At 50.4% G+C, this 21300-nt stretch overlaps 1 protein-coding gene across 2 annotated transcripts; it reads left to right on the top strand.

Annotated features, from left to right (window-relative positions):
• Window positions 1–13335: 13335 nt before the first annotated feature.
• On the top strand, window positions 13336–20614 carry LOC126544279 (uncharacterized). 2 transcript variants are annotated; one of them, XM_055078506.2, is made up of 8 exons: window positions 13336–13712; window positions 15109–15238; window positions 15371–15414; window positions 15986–16045; window positions 16114–16173; window positions 16236–16340; window positions 16396–16509; window positions 17353–20614. In XM_055078506.2, exons 2-8 carry the CDS (start codon window positions 15123–15125, stop codon window positions 18261–18263), a joined length of 1410 nt encoding a protein of 469 aa, XP_054934481.1. In that variant the 5' UTR covers window positions 13336–13712; window positions 15109–15122; the 3' UTR covers window positions 18264–20614. The 2 variants fall into 2 exon arrangements, with proteins under 2 accessions (XP_054934481.1, XP_054934483.1); XM_055078508.2 differs by lacking the exon at window positions 17353–20614 and having other exon boundaries at window positions 16396–16695.
• The last annotated feature ends 686 nt before the right edge of the window (window positions 20615–21300 follow it).

The following is a 21300-nucleotide window of genomic DNA, read 5'->3' as shown; positions in this document are numbered from 1 at the left end:
CGCTTAGATACTGTGATGTAATCCTTCTATCTCATTTCATTTCTCTAGTAGACCGAGTAGAACTAAATTAAAGAGTAATGGTGATATGACGGATCCTTACGGCGTGCCGCACGGACCCGTCTCAAATTCCTGCGATTCCTCGTTGCCGACGACGACGCATGAAAAATTTTATGTGAAACGCCCTCTCGCGTAACATCGCGAGTCTCCCGGCATGGTGCTGTGGGTATTAAAATTGCTTACGTGTATGTACGGGTCCGGAAGCTAATCAATAAGGTTATAAAAATGGCTTTTTTCCGAGATGATAATTTGGGGGTATGCACATCCAACATACAGTGATGAATTTATTAAAAAGAATTGCCCGAATCGACACTGTCTCGTGGGGCATCTGAAGGACGGCATGATGACCAACTACAGACTTGTCCACAACTACTGCTACACCACCAGACGAGGTTTTCGCCTCGTTGCGGTCTTTGCGATTGATGGTGTACAGACGAAGAACGTCTGCGTACATTTAAGATGTGTCTGCTGAGCACACAGCACCTTTGGGTTATATTTGTGTAAGAGTTCTTTAATGTCATCGAGGTTGCGGATAAGACGTCTAACGTTCCAGTGTATTAGTTGTGTAGCCATATTGTTCGTGTTTTTATGCTGTGTGTCAAAAGCAGTGAAGTTGGAGAAAGGACTTACGGAGTCTTTTAGGCCCCATGATACGGTTTCTGTCTTTCTTGCAGGGGTCGCGAGATTCACGTCACTCCCGAGGCGCTGGATCCGCCGTCTGGCTCGAGGTTGTCTCCATCGACTCTTGGGAGCCGCTGGACTTCCGCCCACCCGAGCCGGGTATTTTCACCGTAGGCCTTGCCTCGAAAAGCAAGGAATTGGAGGGCACCAACCCAGAGGTCGCTGGGCCCTCCTTCAGGGACGGCGCAGCAGCGCTGGCTGCTGATGTCAAGGGGGCTGGTGGCATGGCCGCTACCACACTCTTTGTTGGGCGGGCCGGTACCAGAGCCTGCTGCGACATTGCCCCGTTGCGCAACGCATTAGCATACCCTGAGGTATGGAAGTGGGAAAAACGTTTCCGCGCTTCTTGAAATGAGATGTTCTCCTTGATTTTCATTGTGATTATGTCTTTTTCGTTTTTCTATGCGGGGCAAGTTCGAGAGTATGCTGCCTGTACATAGTCACAGTTGGGACAGTGGAGTGTGCCACTACAGTTGTCGGATTAGCGTTCGTGTTCACCACATTTTGCACAGGTCAGTCGGCCACGGCAGCTTTGCGACCATGGCCATATCTTTGACACTTGAAACACCTCCGGGGATTTCGGATGTAAGGTCGGACTCGGATTCTGGCATATCGCGTTTTTAGGTTTTCCGGTAGCACGCTCGACGCAAAGGTGAGGATGAGATGTTTAGTTAGAATATCTTGGTTGTCTCGCTTGATATTCTTTGCCCTTGAATGACGTTGTGTTCTTCGCAGCCCTCCAGGAGCTCTTCCTCGCTCAGGCTCAAGAGATCTTCAGCAGAGATGACTCCTTTACATGTGTTCAATGATCGATGGGTGGTAACAGTGATTACCACATTACAGAATGCTAAGAGATTTGAGAGTTTGCCATGCTGTTGTGTGTCGCGGACCTCAAGAAGGAGGTCGCCACTGCTCATTTTCGTCACTTTGTAGCCAGCACCTAGTGTGTCGGTAAGACATTTAGCTACGAACAACTGGAACGTTTCTTCAGTGCGCCCTCTTTTGGAAAGAGGATGATCAGAAAGAAGGGGGAACGACGTCTTAGCCATACAGAATTCATTTAATTTCGGTAGCTACGCCAGCCACCCACCACCGAGCCCAATAAGAGGAGGCCACGAGTCCGGGAGGAAACACAGACGCGAGCTGTACGTAGCTACTATAATCTTATATAAAATACCCAAGGTCGGATACATGCACCAGATTAACCCTAGCCGCCTAGAAATTCGCAAGTGAGAAGAAGTGATGAGAAGACAGGAAAGAAGAGACAGCGAGAGGGACAGGAAAAGGCGACTGCCGATTTCCTCCAGGCCGGTCTATCTGGAGGTGCTGGCTATGTGAAGCAGAGGCCGAAGAGGTGTGTTGCCTCCGGCGGGTGGCCTTGAAGGTCCAAACACCCAGCTTCAGCTCCACCCCGAGGATCTCCCTTTCCCCAGAAACGGCTTAGCCGTGCATTGCTACACACGGGAGGGTCCAACACTCGCGTGCTCGGGTACGTGTTGTCGCAACACGCCAAACACCTGCTAACGCAAAAGCCCCTGCGGGGGAGGGAAAATAACGTGACGCCATATTCGTTAAAACAGATTGTAGCAAGCCGTGGTGCCCCCTCGGGCATAATCTTGGTTCGCCCGCCTGGCTCGTTGGCCTGCTAAGCTCGGCAGGCAAAAGTGGTCACCGCATCACAATAAACACTGACGAGCACAGCTGTTCGGCGTTCAGTCATCGTTCAGCACCACCACGCTGCGGAGCGTCCGTCTAACGGAGGGTGCCCCGAGCCCTCCCTGGTTCACGAACCCGGGTGGATCGTGACGCTGGCGACGAGGATGGGATACTCGTGACACTGGCGGCGAGTACCCACGGATCGTCTCCCGCCACTGGGAGCGGCGAAACACAGCCCCCGTTGCTGTCGCCATGCCGCTGTCCGGAAGGCTCGAGCCGTTCGAGGGAGATGGGTCCACCTCTAAAATTTACGAGGAGCAAGTCCACGTGTTCTTCCGGGCAAACGACACACCCGAGGCCAAACAGCGGGACATTTTCCTGGCCAGCTGCGGGACCCGCGTCTTCAGCCTCTTGCTCACCCTTCTCAAGCCAGCCACGCCGCACGTTAAGACGCTGGGTGAGCTGCTCGCCATACTGCACTCGCATTTCACCCCAGCACCGTCTACACTAATGGAGCGTTTCCGCTTCAACAACCGGAGCCGCTGGGAAGCAGAAACCCTCGGTCAGTTCGTTGCTGCGCTACGGGGGTTAGCGAGTGCTTGCGTTTTCGGGGACCAGCTGGACTCACTGCTCCGGGACCGTTTTGTCTGCGGCATCAAGAACCCCGCCATGCAGACGCGACTCCTGGAGCTTCCCGACCCCTCGCTGGACGACGCCGTGAAAGCAGCGCTGGCAATGGAAGCTGCCGCCAAGGACGCCGGCGAGATTTGCCGTGCGACTGGCTCACCATTGGCGGAAGCGGCTGTCAACGAGTTGGCAGTGCCTGTGGTCGCTGTGGTGGTGCCCACTCCCCCTCACAGTGATAGTTCTCTCAAGCACAATGCTTTACGTGCGCGAAAACTGGGCATCTGGCACGTGCATGCCGAAGGAGGAGGACGAACAGCAAACAGCAGCTGCAGCCTGTTTCAAGCCCAGGTACCGCACAAGCCCGCAGCCAGGGTAGCCGTCGCAAGGCGTGTGGCAGCAGGCTCAATTTCTTCCGCGGCCAGGCTCCACGTCGTGGCCAAGGACCCGCCGATTTTCGACATGTGGCACGCAGGCTTTGTACCGTCGTCTGTGCCGCCGTACATGCTGACCGTCGAAATCTGCGGGCACCCGATTTCCATGGAGCTGGACACAGGGACCAGAATGTCAGTAATGGCCGGGAAACTCTTCAAGCGTACTTTTCCCGGCGTGTCCCTTGAGGCTTCGGGCGTGATGCTGCGCAGCTACTCCGGACAACTTTCCCAGGCCCAGGGCGAGGCATAGGTCAGCGTTCGCTTTGGCGGCAGGGAGGCAACCCTTCCCCTTAATGAAGGGGTCGTCGCCGACGCTGCTGGGACAAAACTCGATTCATGCACTGGGCGTTCGTCTGCCAGAGTAACAAGAAGCCAGCCTGCATGTGGTGTAAGACGTCCCCAGCCTCCTGACCGAGTTCAAGTCCATGTTCCAGCCAGGGGTGGACACATTTGCCGGCACGCTGGCTGGCATCTATGCACCTGAGGGAGCCCGGCCACGTTATTTCAAGCCTCGCCCACTGCCGTTCGCCCTAAAGGACGGGGTCACCCAGGAGCTGCAACGGTTACAGCGAGAGGGCATCCTGGCACCTGCCGCTCTTATCGTACCAGTCCTCAAGCGAGACGGCAGTGTCAGGATCTGCGGGGATTTCAAGGTTACCATAAACCCCGTCGCTACCGTCGAGAAGTACCCGCTGCTCCGGATTGAAGATCTCTGGTCAGCATGGTCCGGTGGACAGAAGTTTACCAAGCTCGACCTCAGAGATGCTTACCAGCATCTGGTACTCCAGGATGCCTCCCGGAAGTATGTCAGAATATCGACAACTTTGGGGCTCTTTCAGTACACGCGCTTACCGTTTGGCGTGGCCTCGGCCCCAGCCATATTCCAGAGGGAGAGGGACAACCTCTTCAGGGGCATGAGGCACGTGGCGGTGTATTTGGACGACATTCTGGTTACTGGCAGCGACGATGGGGACCACCTGCAAAACCTGTACAACGTCCTGGCACGAGTGCAGGACGCCGGCCTCAAGCTCAAGCTGGAAAAGTGCGTTTTCCTAGCCCCCAGTGTTGAGTACTTGGGACATGTCATTTCCCAGGCAGGCCTAGCCCCGGCTCCACACAAAGTTGATGCTGTGCTCGAGGCACCTAAGCCCCAGAACAAGAACGAGTTTAAGAGGTGCCTGGGCCTCATCAACTTCTATACGAGTTTTCTCCCGAAGCTGTCGGAGCATCTACAGCCGCTCCATCTTCTGTTTCGAGATGGTCAGCTATGGGTCTGGAAGAAGGAGCAGGACCGGGCCTTACAGCGCAGCAGGAGCTAATCACCAAGGCTCCAGTGCTGGTACACTTCGATCCTGCTAAGCCTGTCGTCATTACCGTAGATGCGTCGCCGTACGGTGTGGGAGTCGTCCTGGCACACCGGAACAATGATGGCTAGGAACGCCCTGTGTCGTTTGCTTCTCGGCGGCTTCATGCTGCAGAGCAACGTTACAGCCAGCTGGACAAGGAAGGTTTGGCCCCCATGTTTGATGTCGAACGCTTCCACCTGTATCTGTGGGGCCGGAAGATCGAAGCGGGCACAAACCACAAGCCGCTGTTGGGGCTGCTGGGGCCTGACAAGGCAGTTCCTGTGCAGGCATCACCTCGAGTGATACGCTGGGCCTTGAGGCTGTCAGCTTGCAGTTACCAGCTAGTTTACCGTCCGGGAAAGGACCTGGGACCTGCTGATGCCCTGAGCCGCCTGCCCTTGCTAGATGTGCCTGATGCTGTTCCAGAACCGGCTGAAGTGTTCGTGCTGGAACACGTGTACCCGGAGGTGCTCTCCAGATCTGGGGTATCTCAAGGGACCAGCCGGGACCTAGTCCTGTCTCAGATGGTCAAGGCGGTGTCCCGGGGAGAGGAATTGGTGCAACAGGCCTATTCCTACAAGGCCGCTGAGCTGAGCTTGCAGCAGGGCTGCCTACAGTGGGGTTCTAGGGTGGTGATCCCACAAAGTATCCGGTCCAGGATCCTGCAGTTGCTGCACGCGGGTCATTCTGGCATAGAAAAGACCAAGATGGTAGCCCGGTCCCATGTTTGGTGGCTTCGCTTGCACCAGCACATCGCTCACTTGGTCCAGAGCAGCCAAATCTGCCAGGAGCATCAGCGAGCATCGCGTCATGTGGAGATCACCCCCTGTTCGTTCCAACAGAGACCATGGTCCCGCCTACATGTGGATGTTGGGGGACCCTTCCTGGTGGTGGTAGACGCCTTTTCGAATTGGGGGAAGTTCTATCTGTCACCACTGCACCAGCAGGCGCGGCCATTGCAGCACTACGGCAGGTCTTCGCCGCCCAGGGGTTGCCGGATGTCATCGTGTCCGAGAATGGTCCTGCTTTCGCCAGCACGGAGTACCTGGCCTGGCTGACGAAGAACGGAATCCGCCGGATGATAGTTCAGCCGTACCACCCTGCGTGAAATGGTGCAGCCGAGCGGGTAGTGCAAACCATCAAAGACAAGCTCAAGAATAGCCAGATTGGGGATTTCCGGACGCAGATCGCCCGGATACAATTTCAGTACCGGATCACGCCCCACGATGTCACTGGCCGTGCCCCCTGTGAGCTCCTGCTGGGTCGGATGGTCAAGACACCCTAGGACGTCTTGCATCCGGACCTACGATCCACAGTGCTCTTGAAACAGCTGAAGCAGAAGCTTTTTGCTGACCAAGGGTGCTGTCCCGGGCCTTTGCCAGAGTCGGGAGCTCCAGTTTTCGCCAGGAACATCTGTCCTGGCCAACCCTGGTCTGCCGGACAGGTGGTGTCTCCTGCCAGCGCCTCATCGCTGCTCGTCCGCGTGCCAGACGGGGCCATGTGGCACAGACACGCCGACCATGTCAGGCCTCGCCTCGGCACCTGGCCAGCACCCTCGACTGCCACTTCTGAGTTCCAGCCCGCAGGGGCACTAGCGGCAGCACCAGTCGCTTCCAGCGGAGCACCACCCACCTCGGATGCAGCAACCATTGCCAGTGGTGCGGTATCCGTTGAGCCGCCGTCGAGCTCGGCACCACTCACAAGACCGACCACTACAGACCCTACGGATGGAGCGAGGCTGGCTCAAGCAGCACCCAGCGTAGCCACACCCGACCCATCAACACCGGTGCCCAGGCAGAGTACTCGACGGCGAAGGCCACCGGACTGTTACTCGCCTGGATAGCAGGCACCGTCGACCTAGCTAAGGTGGAGGCAGAGACTCGTTTTTTGAACATGGACCTTTGTTTTATTTAACAAACAAACTGGGAGTAAGGGGATATAGCAAGCATGTGACGATCCCTCCGGCATAATCTTGGTTCGCCCGCCAGGCTCGGTGTCCTGCTAAGCTCGGCAGGCAACATTGGTCACCGCATCGCAATAAACACCGATGAGCACAGCTGCTCGGCGGTCAGTCATCGTTCAGCACCACCACGCTGCGGAGCGTCCGTCTAACGGAGGGTGCGCCGAGCCCTCCCTTATTCAGGAACCCGGGTGGATCGTGACACAGATGTCACGTCATTTTTGTTGTCAAAGGCGCTAAATTTATTTGGCGGCCTGCCATTAGAGCTCTACTGTCAACTGCCCCACAATGTGGCTCCATGGGCTCTTCCAGCATGCAGCAAGACGTTGGGCGCACGGGAGTTGAAAACAGTGTTTCCTTGCAGGCCAAAAAAAAAAACGCTTTGGGTGTCGTATTGTCAAGCGTCAAATGTGTGGCCAGTGCAGCTGCCAAAAAGCAGCTAAAGTAAACAAATATATGGAAATCATAGCAGCCGTAACTCGCCACTGTTGACTGAATACGTTAAACAACGATGGTATACACCTCTGAAACACCGCTTCACCAGAATTCAGATGCGTGTTCCCAATCAAAACAACACAACATGTGACGGGGCGTGTCTTTCTGCATAGTTTAAGAGCTGCACCGTATTGTCATCGGTGGCCGCGCCGCATAGGGTGGTGGCCTCCGGATTTAGCGGATCTTAAAGGCTGTGGTTTAGGTTGTTGAATCTGGCAGAAGCAACTTAAGGAGCTGGAAACGTCGTAGACGTGGGGGTTTGGACACCACCCACTTATAAGGATGCGAACACCTCCCTTCTTTAGCACGCGCTGAGAAAGAGGCATTTATTGCTAATGATAAAGTAAAATAGAGTTGTCTTTGCTTTCCACGTCGCAGGTATTTAACATTAATTAGTAATATTGAAAAGGAAGAACTTTCGGAGCGGCTGAGCTGCTTCGCTCGCCTACATGAAGTTTTCTGATTTCCCCAAGCACACTGAACTTCGGAGGGTCGGACGTAATTCGAGTAATGGGCGCGGTGTACCCAGGACCACACTCTATCAAGCTTCCTGAGATTCAACCCGATATTACGCGAGACCAACAAGTGCCGATGCAAGCGACGGTAATCAGCCTCGAACGACCTCTAGCGCTAGATTGCAACATGGAACGGCCACAGACCACAAGTTTACTTCGTCTTCTGGGAATTTCTCTCTTCCACCTGACCATCGGCCATCCACAGAAGCTATCTCCTGCTTTAACATCAGTCTGCCCGAAGGTCAGGACGAGGTTTCAGATTTGTCAGAATTCTCTGCTACTATAGCTCAGATAGATGTTAGCGCGAACTCTTCCCACGGCTTGGAAAAACACACTAAAATACCGACCCCTTAGTGTAGTGGTGGTGGGAAAGATCATTCATGGCAGTAAACTATCTTCCAGTTGAAAACACACCTAAGCTAAACTTGACCATCATGCAGGGTGTTCCAGCTAATTTTAGCCAGACTTTAAAAAGATGCTGATGCACTCTAAAGTGACGCAACTAAATGCATCTTGCTGACTATTGTACTAAGTAAGTCACACTATATTTTATTCCACCTAATTGCATAAGTAATCAAGATTAATTAACGAACTTCTGAAGCAAGAAGGTTAGGCAAAAAATTCCAATTAGACCGTTGTAGATTGCTCTGCAAAGCGTGCGTATAAACAGTTTCTAAACTTCTGTCTATTAGGAATTGTTTTTCTGCTTACTACAGAGGCCCGCTAAATGCCAAAAATACCATATCACTTCCTCACCGTGATTGTAGCGCTCCCAAACATTTATTGTGCAAACGAACATAGGACCTAGCAGGGTGTGCTAGATGCTATAGACAACAGACACATATAACAACAGACAAAAGGCACCTATACAATGAAAGTTCCGAAGTGCATCACAGCGCTGTGCTGCAGTGGTTACCAGCCCACTGCGGAATAAAGACAACATCCAGGATGATTATACTGCTAAAGGCGACATCGACAGTTCGAGAGAAATAGTTTAGACACCTTTTTCGAGAAAAGACACGGCGACAGCACACGCTTGTCGTCTCCAGCTAATCCTCTGGATAGTCGCCAGCCACCAGTACGGACCCTTATGCAAAATGAATCAATAGTATGACATTTAGATGTTGCGGGGCCTCAGTAGACTAGATTATTCATTCCTTCACCGCATCGGCCTCAACGTCGCTTACAGGAGCTCCTTCAAGTGCGAGATGCAACTGACTGGCTCACTACTGTGCATTGAATGCAGTGCACCTGATGACCTGCAAAACGTTCGGTGCGCCTGCTGCTGCGATGCGTCACAGAGACACTCTTTGAAGGTGGCACTGCACCTTCAACGGGTGTCGAGCTGGGAACTGCGGGACATTTTCGGTTTATTGCAAAGCACCACCCACGCCCATCATGGCTGCTGCAAGGATTCAGCTTTGGTCCTTGCTGCTGGGAGCATACCAGTACAATATAGAGTACAAACCTGGCTCGGACAACCTGAATTCAGACGCACTCAGTCGGCTTCCTCTAGAAACATCGAGGACACATCAGAGGAGTTACACGAGTACGTGCACTCGCCGCAGCAGCTGGATCACATGCCCCTTCCGTCGCAAGCAATGAGACAGTTGACCGAGAAAGATCAAATAGTTGGAATTGTCAAGTCCTACGTGCTTCGTGGTTGACCAAAGGAGCGCAAGGCACCCGATCCGCGGTTGGACCCATATTTCGCACAAAAAAGTGAGCTAACCGTTTACAAAGGTCTCATTTGCTGGGGTCACAGAGTCGTGATTCCCGAGGCTGCTCGTGGTGAGACGCTGCAATTCCTGCACGAGGCGCACCAGGGAATGTCTGCAATGAAGGCATTGGCCCGCACTGTCGTGTGGTGGCCCGGCATCGACGGAGCTATCGAACAAATCAGTAAGAATTGTACTACATGCATACAAGCAAGCGCAATGCCACCGGCGAAAATACAGTAAGCTGGCCACTAACGCACGAGAACTGGTCAGGTGCCCATTTAGATTATGCTGGTCTAGTGAATAACACCATGATCTTAGTGGTCATAGATTCACATTCAAAATGGATCGAAGCAATTCCAGTGCGTCATGCCACAGCACAATCGACAGTTACATCCTTGCAGGAAATCTTCAGCAGGCTGGGCATACCAAGAACCATTGTGACAGACAACGGAACACAGTTCACGTCAGAGACTTTCACGAAGTTTCTCTCAGGAAATAACATAAAGCACTTTCGACGGCACCATATCACCCCCAATCGAACGGGCTTGCTGAACGTGCCGTGCGGGCGCTTAAAGATGGCCTCAAGAAGGTTATGTCAGGTGACTTGTCTGAGCGATTGGCTAAACTGCTCTTTAGCTACCGTAGAACGCCCCTGCAGGGATGGACGATGACCGTCTCAACGACTTTTGGGATACCAGATCCGTTCTCAGTTGGACGCATGCCTTCCACCACCAGTTACCTTTCCTATCTGTCCACAGGCAGATCAAGAAAACAAGCTGAGCCCGGGCACTCCTGTTTGGGCTCGCAACTTCGGAGAGGGAGAAAGGTGGCTGCCAGCCACAGTGAAAGAAACAAGAGGATCCCGAATGATCACCGTTGAAACGGCAGAAGGTGAGCTTCAGCGTCACATGGGTCAAGTCCGTCCTCGATACAGTCCTTTGCCGGCACAACCTTCGCAAGATCAACCAGCTGGTGTACCGACGCTACCAGAAGTAGCTCAACCAGCTGTGCTTCGTAGATCGATCCGTATACGAAAATCCGTACAGCGGTACTCACCTTGAGGAGGGAAGAGTGCTGCAAAGTGAAAACGACAACGAAGACAGAGAAAACCGCGTTCGCCGTGGCGCGAGACCGACGTCATCGCACGCGCCGGAGCGGATTGAGAACGTCTGAACAAAGGGCTGTCACTGAATAAACGGGCGCAGTGTCCCCGTTCTTGTGTGGGCGTTATTATGCTCCTGGCCCTCCGGCAGGATGCCGTTCCCGCCCGGTAGCAATCATAACAGTTGAGTACCTTTCCTACCTGTCCACAGGCAGATCAAGAAAACAAGGTGAGCCCGAGAACTCCTGTTTGGGCTTTCAACTTCGGAGAAGGAGAAAGGTGGCTGCCAGCCACAGTGAAAGAAACGAGAGGATCCCGAATGATCACCGTTGAAATGGCCGAAGTTGAGCTTCAGCGTCACATGGATCAAGTGCGTCCTCGATACAGTCCTGTGCCTGCAGAATCTTCGCAAGATCAACCAGCTGGTGTACTGACGCTACCAGAAGAGGCTCAACCAGCTGTGCTTCGTAGATCGACCCGTATACGAAAATCCGTACAGCGGTACTCACCTTAAGGAGGGAAGAGTGCTGCAAAGTGAAAACAACAACGAAAACAGAGAAAACCGCGTTCGCCGTGGCGCGAGACCGACGTCATCGCACGTGCCGGAGCGGCTTGAGAATGTCTGAACAAACGGCTGTCATGAATAAACGGGCGCAGTGTTCCCATTCTTGTGTGGGTGTTATTATGCTCCTGGCCATCTGGCCTGATGCCGTTCCCTCCCGGTAGCAGTCATAACAGTTGAGTTATAACAGTGCTAACATATACAGCCCGAGTGCCAACCATTATTAAAGGAACACGGCTTTGCCAAACCCTCAATCGTTAACTTCGTGACAATATAACCAACTCTAGAGGAAAAGCTCCCCGTAGTGCCCATGAATTGAAATACATAACCGCAACAGCGCCGCGATGTTGCTACGTTGGGCAGGCACGCAGGCACAGACCACGAGATACGATTCACAGGAGACGCCCTATCAATGTGATCCCGAGTCTGCCTTAGTTTGTTGGCGCCATCAATTTCTGGTGCTCGCAAAAGCCCCGCTTTAGAAACTAAGTTTTAACACATATATTTTACAAATAGCTATAGTACCTTTCTAAATATTTACGATGTAAGCTGTACACATTGTCCATACTCAGGTGGTACGTGTGAATGACTGTTTATGCATCAAATTATTGCGATAGCAATTATATCGATACTCGAGACACATTGCTGCCATTGGTGCCACCGTGGCGCTCAGTATAAAGTGCAACTGCGATAACATCGTGGCCACGATGTTATCGAAGTTGCACTTTATACCGAGCACCCGGTGCGAGTGAGACCTTAGAGTGAGTGCGAAGGTGCGAGTGAAAGCGTGCGACTGTGGGTAGATCGCGCGCGCGCAATGTAGGAAGGTGTGGACGACGTGCGCCGTCTTCGATCGCGCGCAATGCACCTGGAAAGGCTAGTGGAGGGGGGGCGCTCTTTTCCCGCGGCAGCTAAAACCCCTTAAACTTCGTAAAGTACTGCCACGCTTTGAAGAATGCTGCCTCCTCCTCGCGCGCTCTGTCCGACGCCGACGCCTCGTCGCGTTTGGCCTAATAGGATCACGTGGGCCCTCGCGCCGTGCATCAGCGCCATTTTTGCTCGAGAAGCGTCTACTGAGTGGCGAGGAGCGCATTTTGGCGCCGTTGCTACGCTCGAGCAGTGTAGGCGGCGCCACAGTCGAGGAGGGAGCGTGACAGACAGGAGAAAAGAGGAGGAGTGAAGTTGGAGGAGGAAAGTGTCACTACTTTACAAAGTTTAAGGGGTTTTAGTGGCAGCTCCATATGGCGCGGCCCATCGCCGCCGAGTGGGCCCTCTCTGGAAAGAGATTGGCGATGATGACAGAATGCGCCGAGTACTGATAGCTTCGTGCGCGCTGTGTTCTCGCCCTTTATTTCGCAGTAAAGCGAGAAGCACCACGAAAGTCGCTCGCTGCTGCTGGCGCGCCTTCTTTCGTGAGCATCTTGACATTCAGCGTTCGCAGTTATCGATTGAGGTGCGTTAATGCTCGCTTGGGCCATCATGACACCATTCTTGCTAGTTTAGTCAGTAAGCAAATGTTTAGAAGTTTATACGGCCGATAGAAATACGGTCCTTAGTTGTATAGGTTTCTCATAATTTGCTATCGCAATCGGTGCTTCGTCGTTAAGGCGAAACTCCGACTTAAGATTGTTTTGAACAGTAGAAAAAATTCGCAGTTCCGCCAGAAAGGCGAAGCACCGATTGGGATAGCAAATTAGTAGATAGCCGTATGAAATAAGGATAGTAGATTTATCGGTCGTAACTTCTTAACGTTCGCTTACTAACTAAATTAACACTGATAGAATGCGTAAGCGTTACTCAATGTGAACGTAGGAAGAGACACGGACACAGCGCTATCTTTGTGTGTCTGCTTCTTTCTACGACCTTGTTCGGTCGCACTTGCACATTCTATCACGGATTCAAACCAACCAGCCCGTCAACATGCTATAACCAAATTAACCAGCACGGTGTCACGCGCGCACAGGTAAACATGAGCACACATCGCTCGATGACCGCGGAAACTGTCTGCGAAAACGCTGGAGTCAGGAATGGCGGCATCAGCCGCGAGTCAATTGAACTCCGTCCATATGTCGCTTCAACGCGTACGAAACGTGGAACCCACAGTGCATACGAAGCTACGGCACTATACGCACTCTGCAAACATGGCTTTGAAGATGAGGCGCGCGTGGGCGCGCACTTTAGCCATAGAGAAAGAAAAAGACTAAGAGCGGACACTCCGAGAAATCTGGCCTCAGGAACTACGTCACGGCTACGTAACGAACTAATGCTCTCATCAAACGCCAGGGGACGCAGGCGCAAAAAAAGAAAATTTTGTAATGAATTCTGCTCAATCGCTTTACAAAATAATAATTATACACCCAAATTTGGCGTGTTTCTTATACATAAAAACAGAATTTATCGAAGACACCTTCCGTGCTTTTTGTTCTTCATTCGTACTGCCATCAACACCAATCACCATTCGTCCATCGAGCAGAAATCAACGACACCAGCGGCGTGCCAGCGGGAACGTCTAATGTCTCGTGAGCGTCGGCTGCGGCGGTGTTCTTGTGTGTGAGAAAGGTGAGTCACGTTCTTAAGCGAAGCTTGGAGTAATTGACTTGTGAGCGTGACGAGGTTCGCTAAAAAAGGCAGTTTGCGGCTCTATATGAGGCGGCTAGACGCGAAGAATGCGAAAAGCATGCCCCCTCAAGAAACGCGTAGCAAGAGAGCTGTACTAGCTGTACTTTCTTGCTATCCCCACCGAGAACGGCATAATCTTTGTTGGTTGCGTTCCGTGAAAATAATCAAACGACGCGAAGCTGCCATTAACTTGCACCGGTTCACGGCTGTGCACTGCGCTGCGACTCGCAGCTTGTCAGACGCCATCGAGACGCTGCGTCTCGGTTTGCGAGGCGTTCTTAGCGCTGTTTGCGATAACCGCGGTATCGGCGTTTCATTTCGGCGAATAGTTCGTGTTCAAAAACGCTCAAGGTCAATATCGGGAATTGCGCATTTCAGGAACATTCCGGTTCCGAGAAAATTGAATTCCTAACCTGCGCTTATATGACCACGCGACGGTTGACGGTGCATTCGTTGGCTCGTTCTAGAGGCTGACGAACGCTGGAAAGAACATAATAGACGCCACGCCGATTCAGACTGAGAAACGGCGTTCCGGGGACGGGCGCTACCTAAATAAAGAAAAGCAGGATGTTAGGCACGCTGTAGCCAAGCTTTGCTTGCTCGTTTCCCGTAGAGTAAGGGCTCCTGAATATTTTAGTAATACTGCTTGAAAACAATCGCATGTGACATAAACAGCGAGCGTAGCTTATTGCGTTTTGTACTGCAGTGAGCTGTGTATCTACGGCGCACGGACGGACGGTGGTGTATACGTCCGTGCGGATTCTTTATACAGAAAAGTAACGATGGGGAAAATTTCTTAATGACTACTGCATGTACTTATTGCGGCGGCCGTGTTGGGAAGTACTGCGCATTCATGTAACTCTCGGTTCCTTATCATTTTTTCGTGGCGGAATACATTGCACAACGTATTGTCGCGTAGGCGTGGCGTGGCGTACATTTGAACAAAGGTATCGTATTTGGACGTTTTGAAATGATCTTTACCACGCTTATGTGAACTGCTATTTTGCCTCCCAATGTACTCCCTATACTGAGTACATACAGCGGTGTTCAAAAGTTCACAGGCCGCGATGCCATGAGATTACATATGATGTACAGGGGTGTTCAAAAGTTCACAAGTCGCGATGCCATGGGATTACATAGGATGACGGCCTGGGAACTTTTGGACACCTCTGTATGTGGTCTTAACATGTATTCTTGTATGTCTGACTTTTATGGGTCAGAGGTCAGAACGTGTCGGTGGTTTCATATTGTGCATCGGTTCGCTATTCATTCAAACATAATACTTCTACATATGTTTTTGGTAATTAACGAAGCGTGCACTTATTGACATTTTCAGAGCGTGCTGATGCCATGCCGTCCGGCGGTCCAAGTTACGGCAGCTACTGCTGTGTGTCGTGGTGCTTCAACAATGGCAAAACCCAGAAGAAGCCAGGAACGAGTTTCTTCCGCATACCACGGGACGGCAGGTGCGTTAAAGCTCCTGTATGGTTTGCATGTCTTCACGCTGACTGTTTGTGCCTACTCAGTAAGGGGCACAATAAAAAAAAATCACTATTCAAGTAGTTCCGCTTTCCGCTGATAGTTCATTGCCAATGCAGGATGACAGCATGGATGCAGTACGCTGGAAGAGACGATCTTCTGAGTAAGCCGGGCAGCGTATTGTACGCAACCTACAGAGTTTGCAGCGACCATTTCACTGCTGAAAGTTTCATGGACCCTGGGCATACAAGGCTTACAAAAATGGCTGTGCCGAGTGAGCACCCAGTTGCACCTTTTAACTAGTTGACAAAAACTCGATTCTATGCAATAGCAGCAGTGGCGACAAATAATTTCGAAGGTGTTTGCAGCCGATGGACGAACCTCGCTGTAGGAGCAGTATCTCTTCGAAACTCCTAAATTCTCTGAATTGTGGGCTATTACCTTCCTTGCAGCTAGACATTTGCCATTTTTAACGCTGTTAGCCTGTCTAACTTGTTTTGAAAGACCTCTAAGGTCTATTGCACGTTTACTTGAAGTGTGCGTGTACTTGTATATATACCTCACACCAATGTAACGTTGCGCTATTGATAATTCCACAGATCATAATTGCTTGCTTCTCAGTTGGTTGCTTCTCTACTCTTTTTTTCACCTGCCAAGCAATACGCTTGGAAGTGCTGTTTAATTTTTCCTATGCTACAAGCTTTGCAACTTGTACCAACTACATATATATGCAGGTTCTTTGAGCGTCGCTTCTACTAGTGACTGCCACATGACTGCAGAAGCTGCACTACAAGGTGAGGATGAGGTTCAGTTTCTTTTTTAAACATGTTACTGACAAATCGTTGGTGTTTCGTTTCTTCAGGATCTGCGGAAGAGGCTTCGAACAGCGACCCCCACACATTGAGGTGCCCTGATGAGCAGGGTGAGTTCAGCGCTGAGGTTGCTTTTTTTGCGCGAAATTGACTGCTTACCAAACCTCTGCAGTTGGCAACTCCCTTGGAGCTGGCAAAGGGGCATCTCCTGATCTCGGCCTGCTGGAGGAAACCTTGACCAATCGTTCAGTTGTGACAGAAGGAACTTCTGTGATCGGTGAGTTTGATGTTGATTTCTGCGACAGATTGTATTGATACAGAGATTTCCGCAGGCACCTTGCAACTTTCTTCCGACAGCAGTGTCCGAGGCGCTGAACAAGCTTCACAGGACACCCTAGAAGATGTGTCTGCCAACAGCTCCATGAATGAGTGCCCTACTGCAAATGGTAACTATGCCTTTATTGTAGCTGTTTTTCACGTGATACTTTATGTTTAGAACATTCTAAGCAAACTATCCTCAAAAGGACACTGTGTGTGCAACAACAAATTGTTAGAGTGAGTTCTCAATGATGCTTTTAATTTTTTTGGTGTCATTCTGTCACAACAGGAACGATGGAACATTTTTTTTTCAATTGTTGTTGCGTGACTCCACAAGAAAGAGAATATGTGTGCCAAAATTTAGTGGTTACTTAAGTAATAAGTGCTTGGAAATTCAAAGAAAAAATTCATCGTTTAATCGACCACCAAATTGCCACCGCCAGCTGAGGGAAGCTTACGCACACCTGCATTCGCATCGTTATGAAATTATCGCGCATGGCTCTCCGATTGTACATCTGGCACAGTCTGTAAGCACACAGCACGGTTCTGTCTACTGATCCTTCCAAATGCCACGCTCGTCCGTGTCTCTTTTTGAGTCGTCTGTTTGGCGCTTTAGTACATCAGTAACATGCACCAACTAGCCCAACAAAAACTTCTGCTGGAAGCAGAATGGAAGTGCATTAGGAACCTGCAACATAAATGGGCTCCTTTGGAAGCAGTGCAGACTATTAAGGAGCTATTAAATCATTCTTTGTATTGCCTGCATAGCTTGAAATTAGGATGTGTATAATTTAGGCTTCTATTTTCCCATGACTACATGATAAATCTCGGTTTATGAAGTTTTGTGGAATGGTTTGTTGGGGGGGGGGGAGTTGGGCATCTTGGTATCTTGGGTTTGAAAAATCGAGGAAAATGCTTGTGCGGAATTATTTGCTGTTCGCTTTTACATTGATTTCTTTTGTTCATTGCAGAGCTTTCCTGCATGCCAACGACAAGTTGGGCATCAAAAATGTATAAGCAAACCATCAAACGTCTCCAAGCCAAAGTAGCAGCACAGCGGAAAACTATCAAAAGACTGCTGAGACAGCCGCACAAATCACCGTCATCGACTACAAAGGCTCTTGGCATTATCCGACCATACGTCACCGAGGAGGTTTTTAAACTTCTTTCGACACATGTTCGCTTGAGGCCAAAAGGCAAGGGCAAGCGGTTTCCCGTTTGGTTGAAGAAATTCGCTCTTCACCTAAACTTCCGTGGCCCGCGAGCATACCGATTTCTGGCTCCATATTTTTCTTTGCCCTCCCGGCGTTCATTAAGAAGGTGGCTAGCCAATGTAAAGATGACTCCAGGCACAATTCCTGGAATCATTTCTTCCATTGCAACAAATACTCAAGCTTGGAATGAACGTGACCGAGTGTGTGCTTTAGTTTTTGACGAGATAGCACTGAAAAAAAATTTGCATTATGATGTTGCACGGGACGTTGTCCATGGTTTCACAGATGATGGCGCTCACCGCACTTCAACCATTGCTGACCGAGCAATGGCTGTTCTCCTTGCTGGTGTTTCGAAGAAGTGGGTTCAACCGGTTGCTTTTACTATAGGGCACACATCAACACCATCATCTGTTATGCATAACCTGCTGTTGTCGCTCATTGTGGAGCTTAGATGCATTCATATTACAGTGAAAGCAGTAATATGTGACCAGGGTAGTTCTAATGTCAGTCTCGCTAACCAACTAAGAGACTGCCGCAAAGCCTTTTTTTTTGAAGTTGATGGTGAGCGGGTATATTTCATCTTTGATGTACCACATTTAATTAAAACAACACGCAATAATGTCCAAGCGCACAAGTTGTACATAGGGGATGAAATTGCTGACTGGTGACACATTGTAAGCCTTTGCGAATCTTCGCATGAGTTGCGGTGTCGACTGGCTCCAAAGTTGACTGAACGGCACGTTCATCAGAAACCTTTTGCCAATATGAAGGTCAGCAGAGCAACGCAGGTCCTCAGTGCATCGGTATCCATTGCTATCACGGCATTGGTGTATGCAAACGTGCTGCCTGCCTCAGCCATCGCTACAGCACAATTTTGTGATCGTATGGACAGGATTTTCGATTCCCTGAACAGCTCGAGTAAAAAAAAAACTTCGCAAAAGCTCTGGCATGCAATCATGCAAGAGAATCCAGAACTGATTGACTTCCTTCAAGGCCAGCTTCCCTGGATTGCCTCATGGAAGTTTGATGGCAGACGTCAACCAAAAACCATTGTTGGTTGGCAGATTACAATTCAGGCCATTTGTCAACTGTGGGACGATCTCTCCAAAAATTACAATTTTCAATACCTTCTAACACGCCGACTTCAACAGGATCCCCTGGAGAACATATTCGGCCACATTAGGCAAAAACAAGGTTGCAACACCAACCAGAATGTAGCACAATTTATCTATGGCCTGAAGCACATCTGCATAAGAAGGCTGTTCAAACTGTCAGAATACGGAAATGTCGAGGATGATGAATGTGACCTTCAGGAGCCCTCGCCATTCTCCCTCACCAGTGAGTCTCTTTTGAATAATGAGGAGTGTGCAAAGCCACATCCTGACGACTTTCCCGCTCTGGACGATCTTTCCGAGCTTGCGACTAACATTCACTCCCATGTTATTGATGACTCCGCTGCATATTATGTAGCTGGCTTTCTGATCAAATACTTTCTTCGGAACGCAGGTGAAACTTGCAGTTGCCCACAGTTGTTGAAAGACGACAGCGGGACAATCAAGGGTCCCCACCAGTATTTCACAATGCTCAAAGCATACCATGTCCCTAGCAAACTTTTGGGGAATCTGACTGTTCCATCGGAAGCAGCTTTCGCATACGTACAACAACTTGAATCTCACTTTCTTGCCATAATTGAGGCCACCGCACATCACTCGAAAGTGTGCGACGTTCTGTATCGCCATCTGTCGAGCGTTGGCAATTTTCATTTCTGCTCTGCTGGGTGTCGCAAGGAGTTTCTCAAAATGTTTTGCCGGGTTCGTTTATGCTGGCCTGTGCGTTTCGTGAACCGAAACTTGGATAAGGTTAGGTTCCAGTCTTCAATCTCTGGCATACAACTAGACAAGTTCAAAGGTTAGCAGTTAGCGGCAGCTTTACGCAAAGGTATTGGAGTTAAACCCAGTCCCGCAGTCACTTTGCTGAAGTCATCACTCGTTATAGCAGACTTCATTATGGCCTTCTATTGAGTTCAAGGGAACTAGGCGCTCCTTCGTTTTATCCATTGTTTTGTTCACCCACTATGAGGAGTAGGGACGCTACCTGTATTTGCTCGAAGGGATTTGCATGACCTTGAAAAGAAATTTGGTATATTGTCTGTATATTTGTAGCATCTGCTGGCAAACTCTACATGCTATTGTGGGTCGGTTAGTCACTGTGTGCGCTTTATCTCTCTAGCTCAAGTAATACATTGATAACAAAAGCACTTGTTGAAATGCGTTAAAGCGGGTAGTACATATAGTGGTAAAGAGGTTTACTTCGGCTATTAGCCGCGTAATAGCGCACTTGTAGCACCAGTTAAGGTGCAGAATTTTGGAGAAGTGAAGACTGCAGTGTATTTCACCTTCACCTTGAACGCTGCCAATACGTAACAGCAACACTCAGTAGCAAATCACTTAGGCTCTAAGTTTTTCATGAAGGCGACACATAAGAGGAAAAATGCCTGCCAGTGTTGTAGCAGAACGTTTGTTTTTCATGTAATGGGCAAGCTCCAAAGCATCCCCTTTTCGAGAGCATCCAGCCAATGTTCAAGCAGCAATTTTTTTTTTACATTTTGGGCTAGCTGCTTTTAAGGGCAGCCTACGCACTCTATCTTTGCTTTTCTGATATCTTGCGTCATGTGGTTTTTGTACCATCTTTCTTTCTCTGTGCATTATTTCGGTTAACCACAGTCGTGACTAGCGACTTAAGTGCTGTGTGTATGTTGCGCCTTCCTTCATCAGTTTTGTACGCCACGTTTGTTCCGTGGATTCTTGCCTACTGGGCGCTGATCAGCGCTCCATACTTCACCAGCTTGCCGGCTTCTGCCAACACTTGTGTTTTCTGTGTATTTGTTGCAATATTTGTTAACTTTGTAAGCAAAGATGCAGGTATATTTCTACACTCATTTCTGTACGATGCTCTTCTCATTTTGTGCTTTTTCTCTGCTCAGCCTCTATGTTGCCTTGGAATAAAAACATTGCGGGAACTCTGTCTCTTTGATACATATGAGCGCTTGTACCAAAACACAGAAGACAAGCGCGATGGATAAAGCCGTAGTGAATTATGGTTACCTCTGTCTCCATCTGTTACAACTTAATCGAAATAAAAATTGCGTCACTACCTCAATTCACACCATATATTGGACTAGAAAAACGAGTGAATCGCTAAATCAAAGCGACAAATAAATGCGTTGCCATTTGGGTGACGAAAATTGGTCTGAAATGACAAGCTTCCGCGACAGCCCAACGTCGGTTACGAGGGGTAATCCGAATTTCGCGCCAGCGAAACCGAAACAGGAAGTGCAGGCCAGTTGCTCTCATCTACCGCCAGGCGCGCTAGGGTCGATTGGGCCGCTGGGGGTGTATGGGAGTGGCCACTCTTAACTTTTTTTTTTCTTTCTCTATGCTTTAGCCACGCCGCAGACCGCTTTCAAGACACACGAGCGCCGGCAAGGCGTCCCTACGGACTCCGCCAAAGGCGTATGCTGCGGCGTTCGCGATTCGCGTGGCCAACGCCGTAGTATACGCCCCAGTTGCGTTCACTCTGTACGGAGCAGCGGGAGCGCGCAAGGACGATATCGAGACACCGTAGGAGCCGCCAGAGAACAAGGCCCCCCTCCCTTGCATCACCTCTCTGCCTCGCGCGCCACACGAGAGGGCGCGCATCTGGGCC

The sequence above is a fragment of the Dermacentor andersoni genome, chromosome 10 (genome assembly GCF_023375885.2).
Source record: "Dermacentor andersoni chromosome 10, qqDerAnde1_hic_scaffold, whole genome shotgun sequence".
NCBI classification, from domain to species: domain Eukaryota; kingdom Metazoa; phylum Arthropoda; class Arachnida; order Ixodida; family Ixodidae; genus Dermacentor; species Dermacentor andersoni.
The sequence above is the reverse complement of the archived record's forward strand: the minus strand, read 5'-3'. Positions and strand labels throughout refer to the sequence as shown.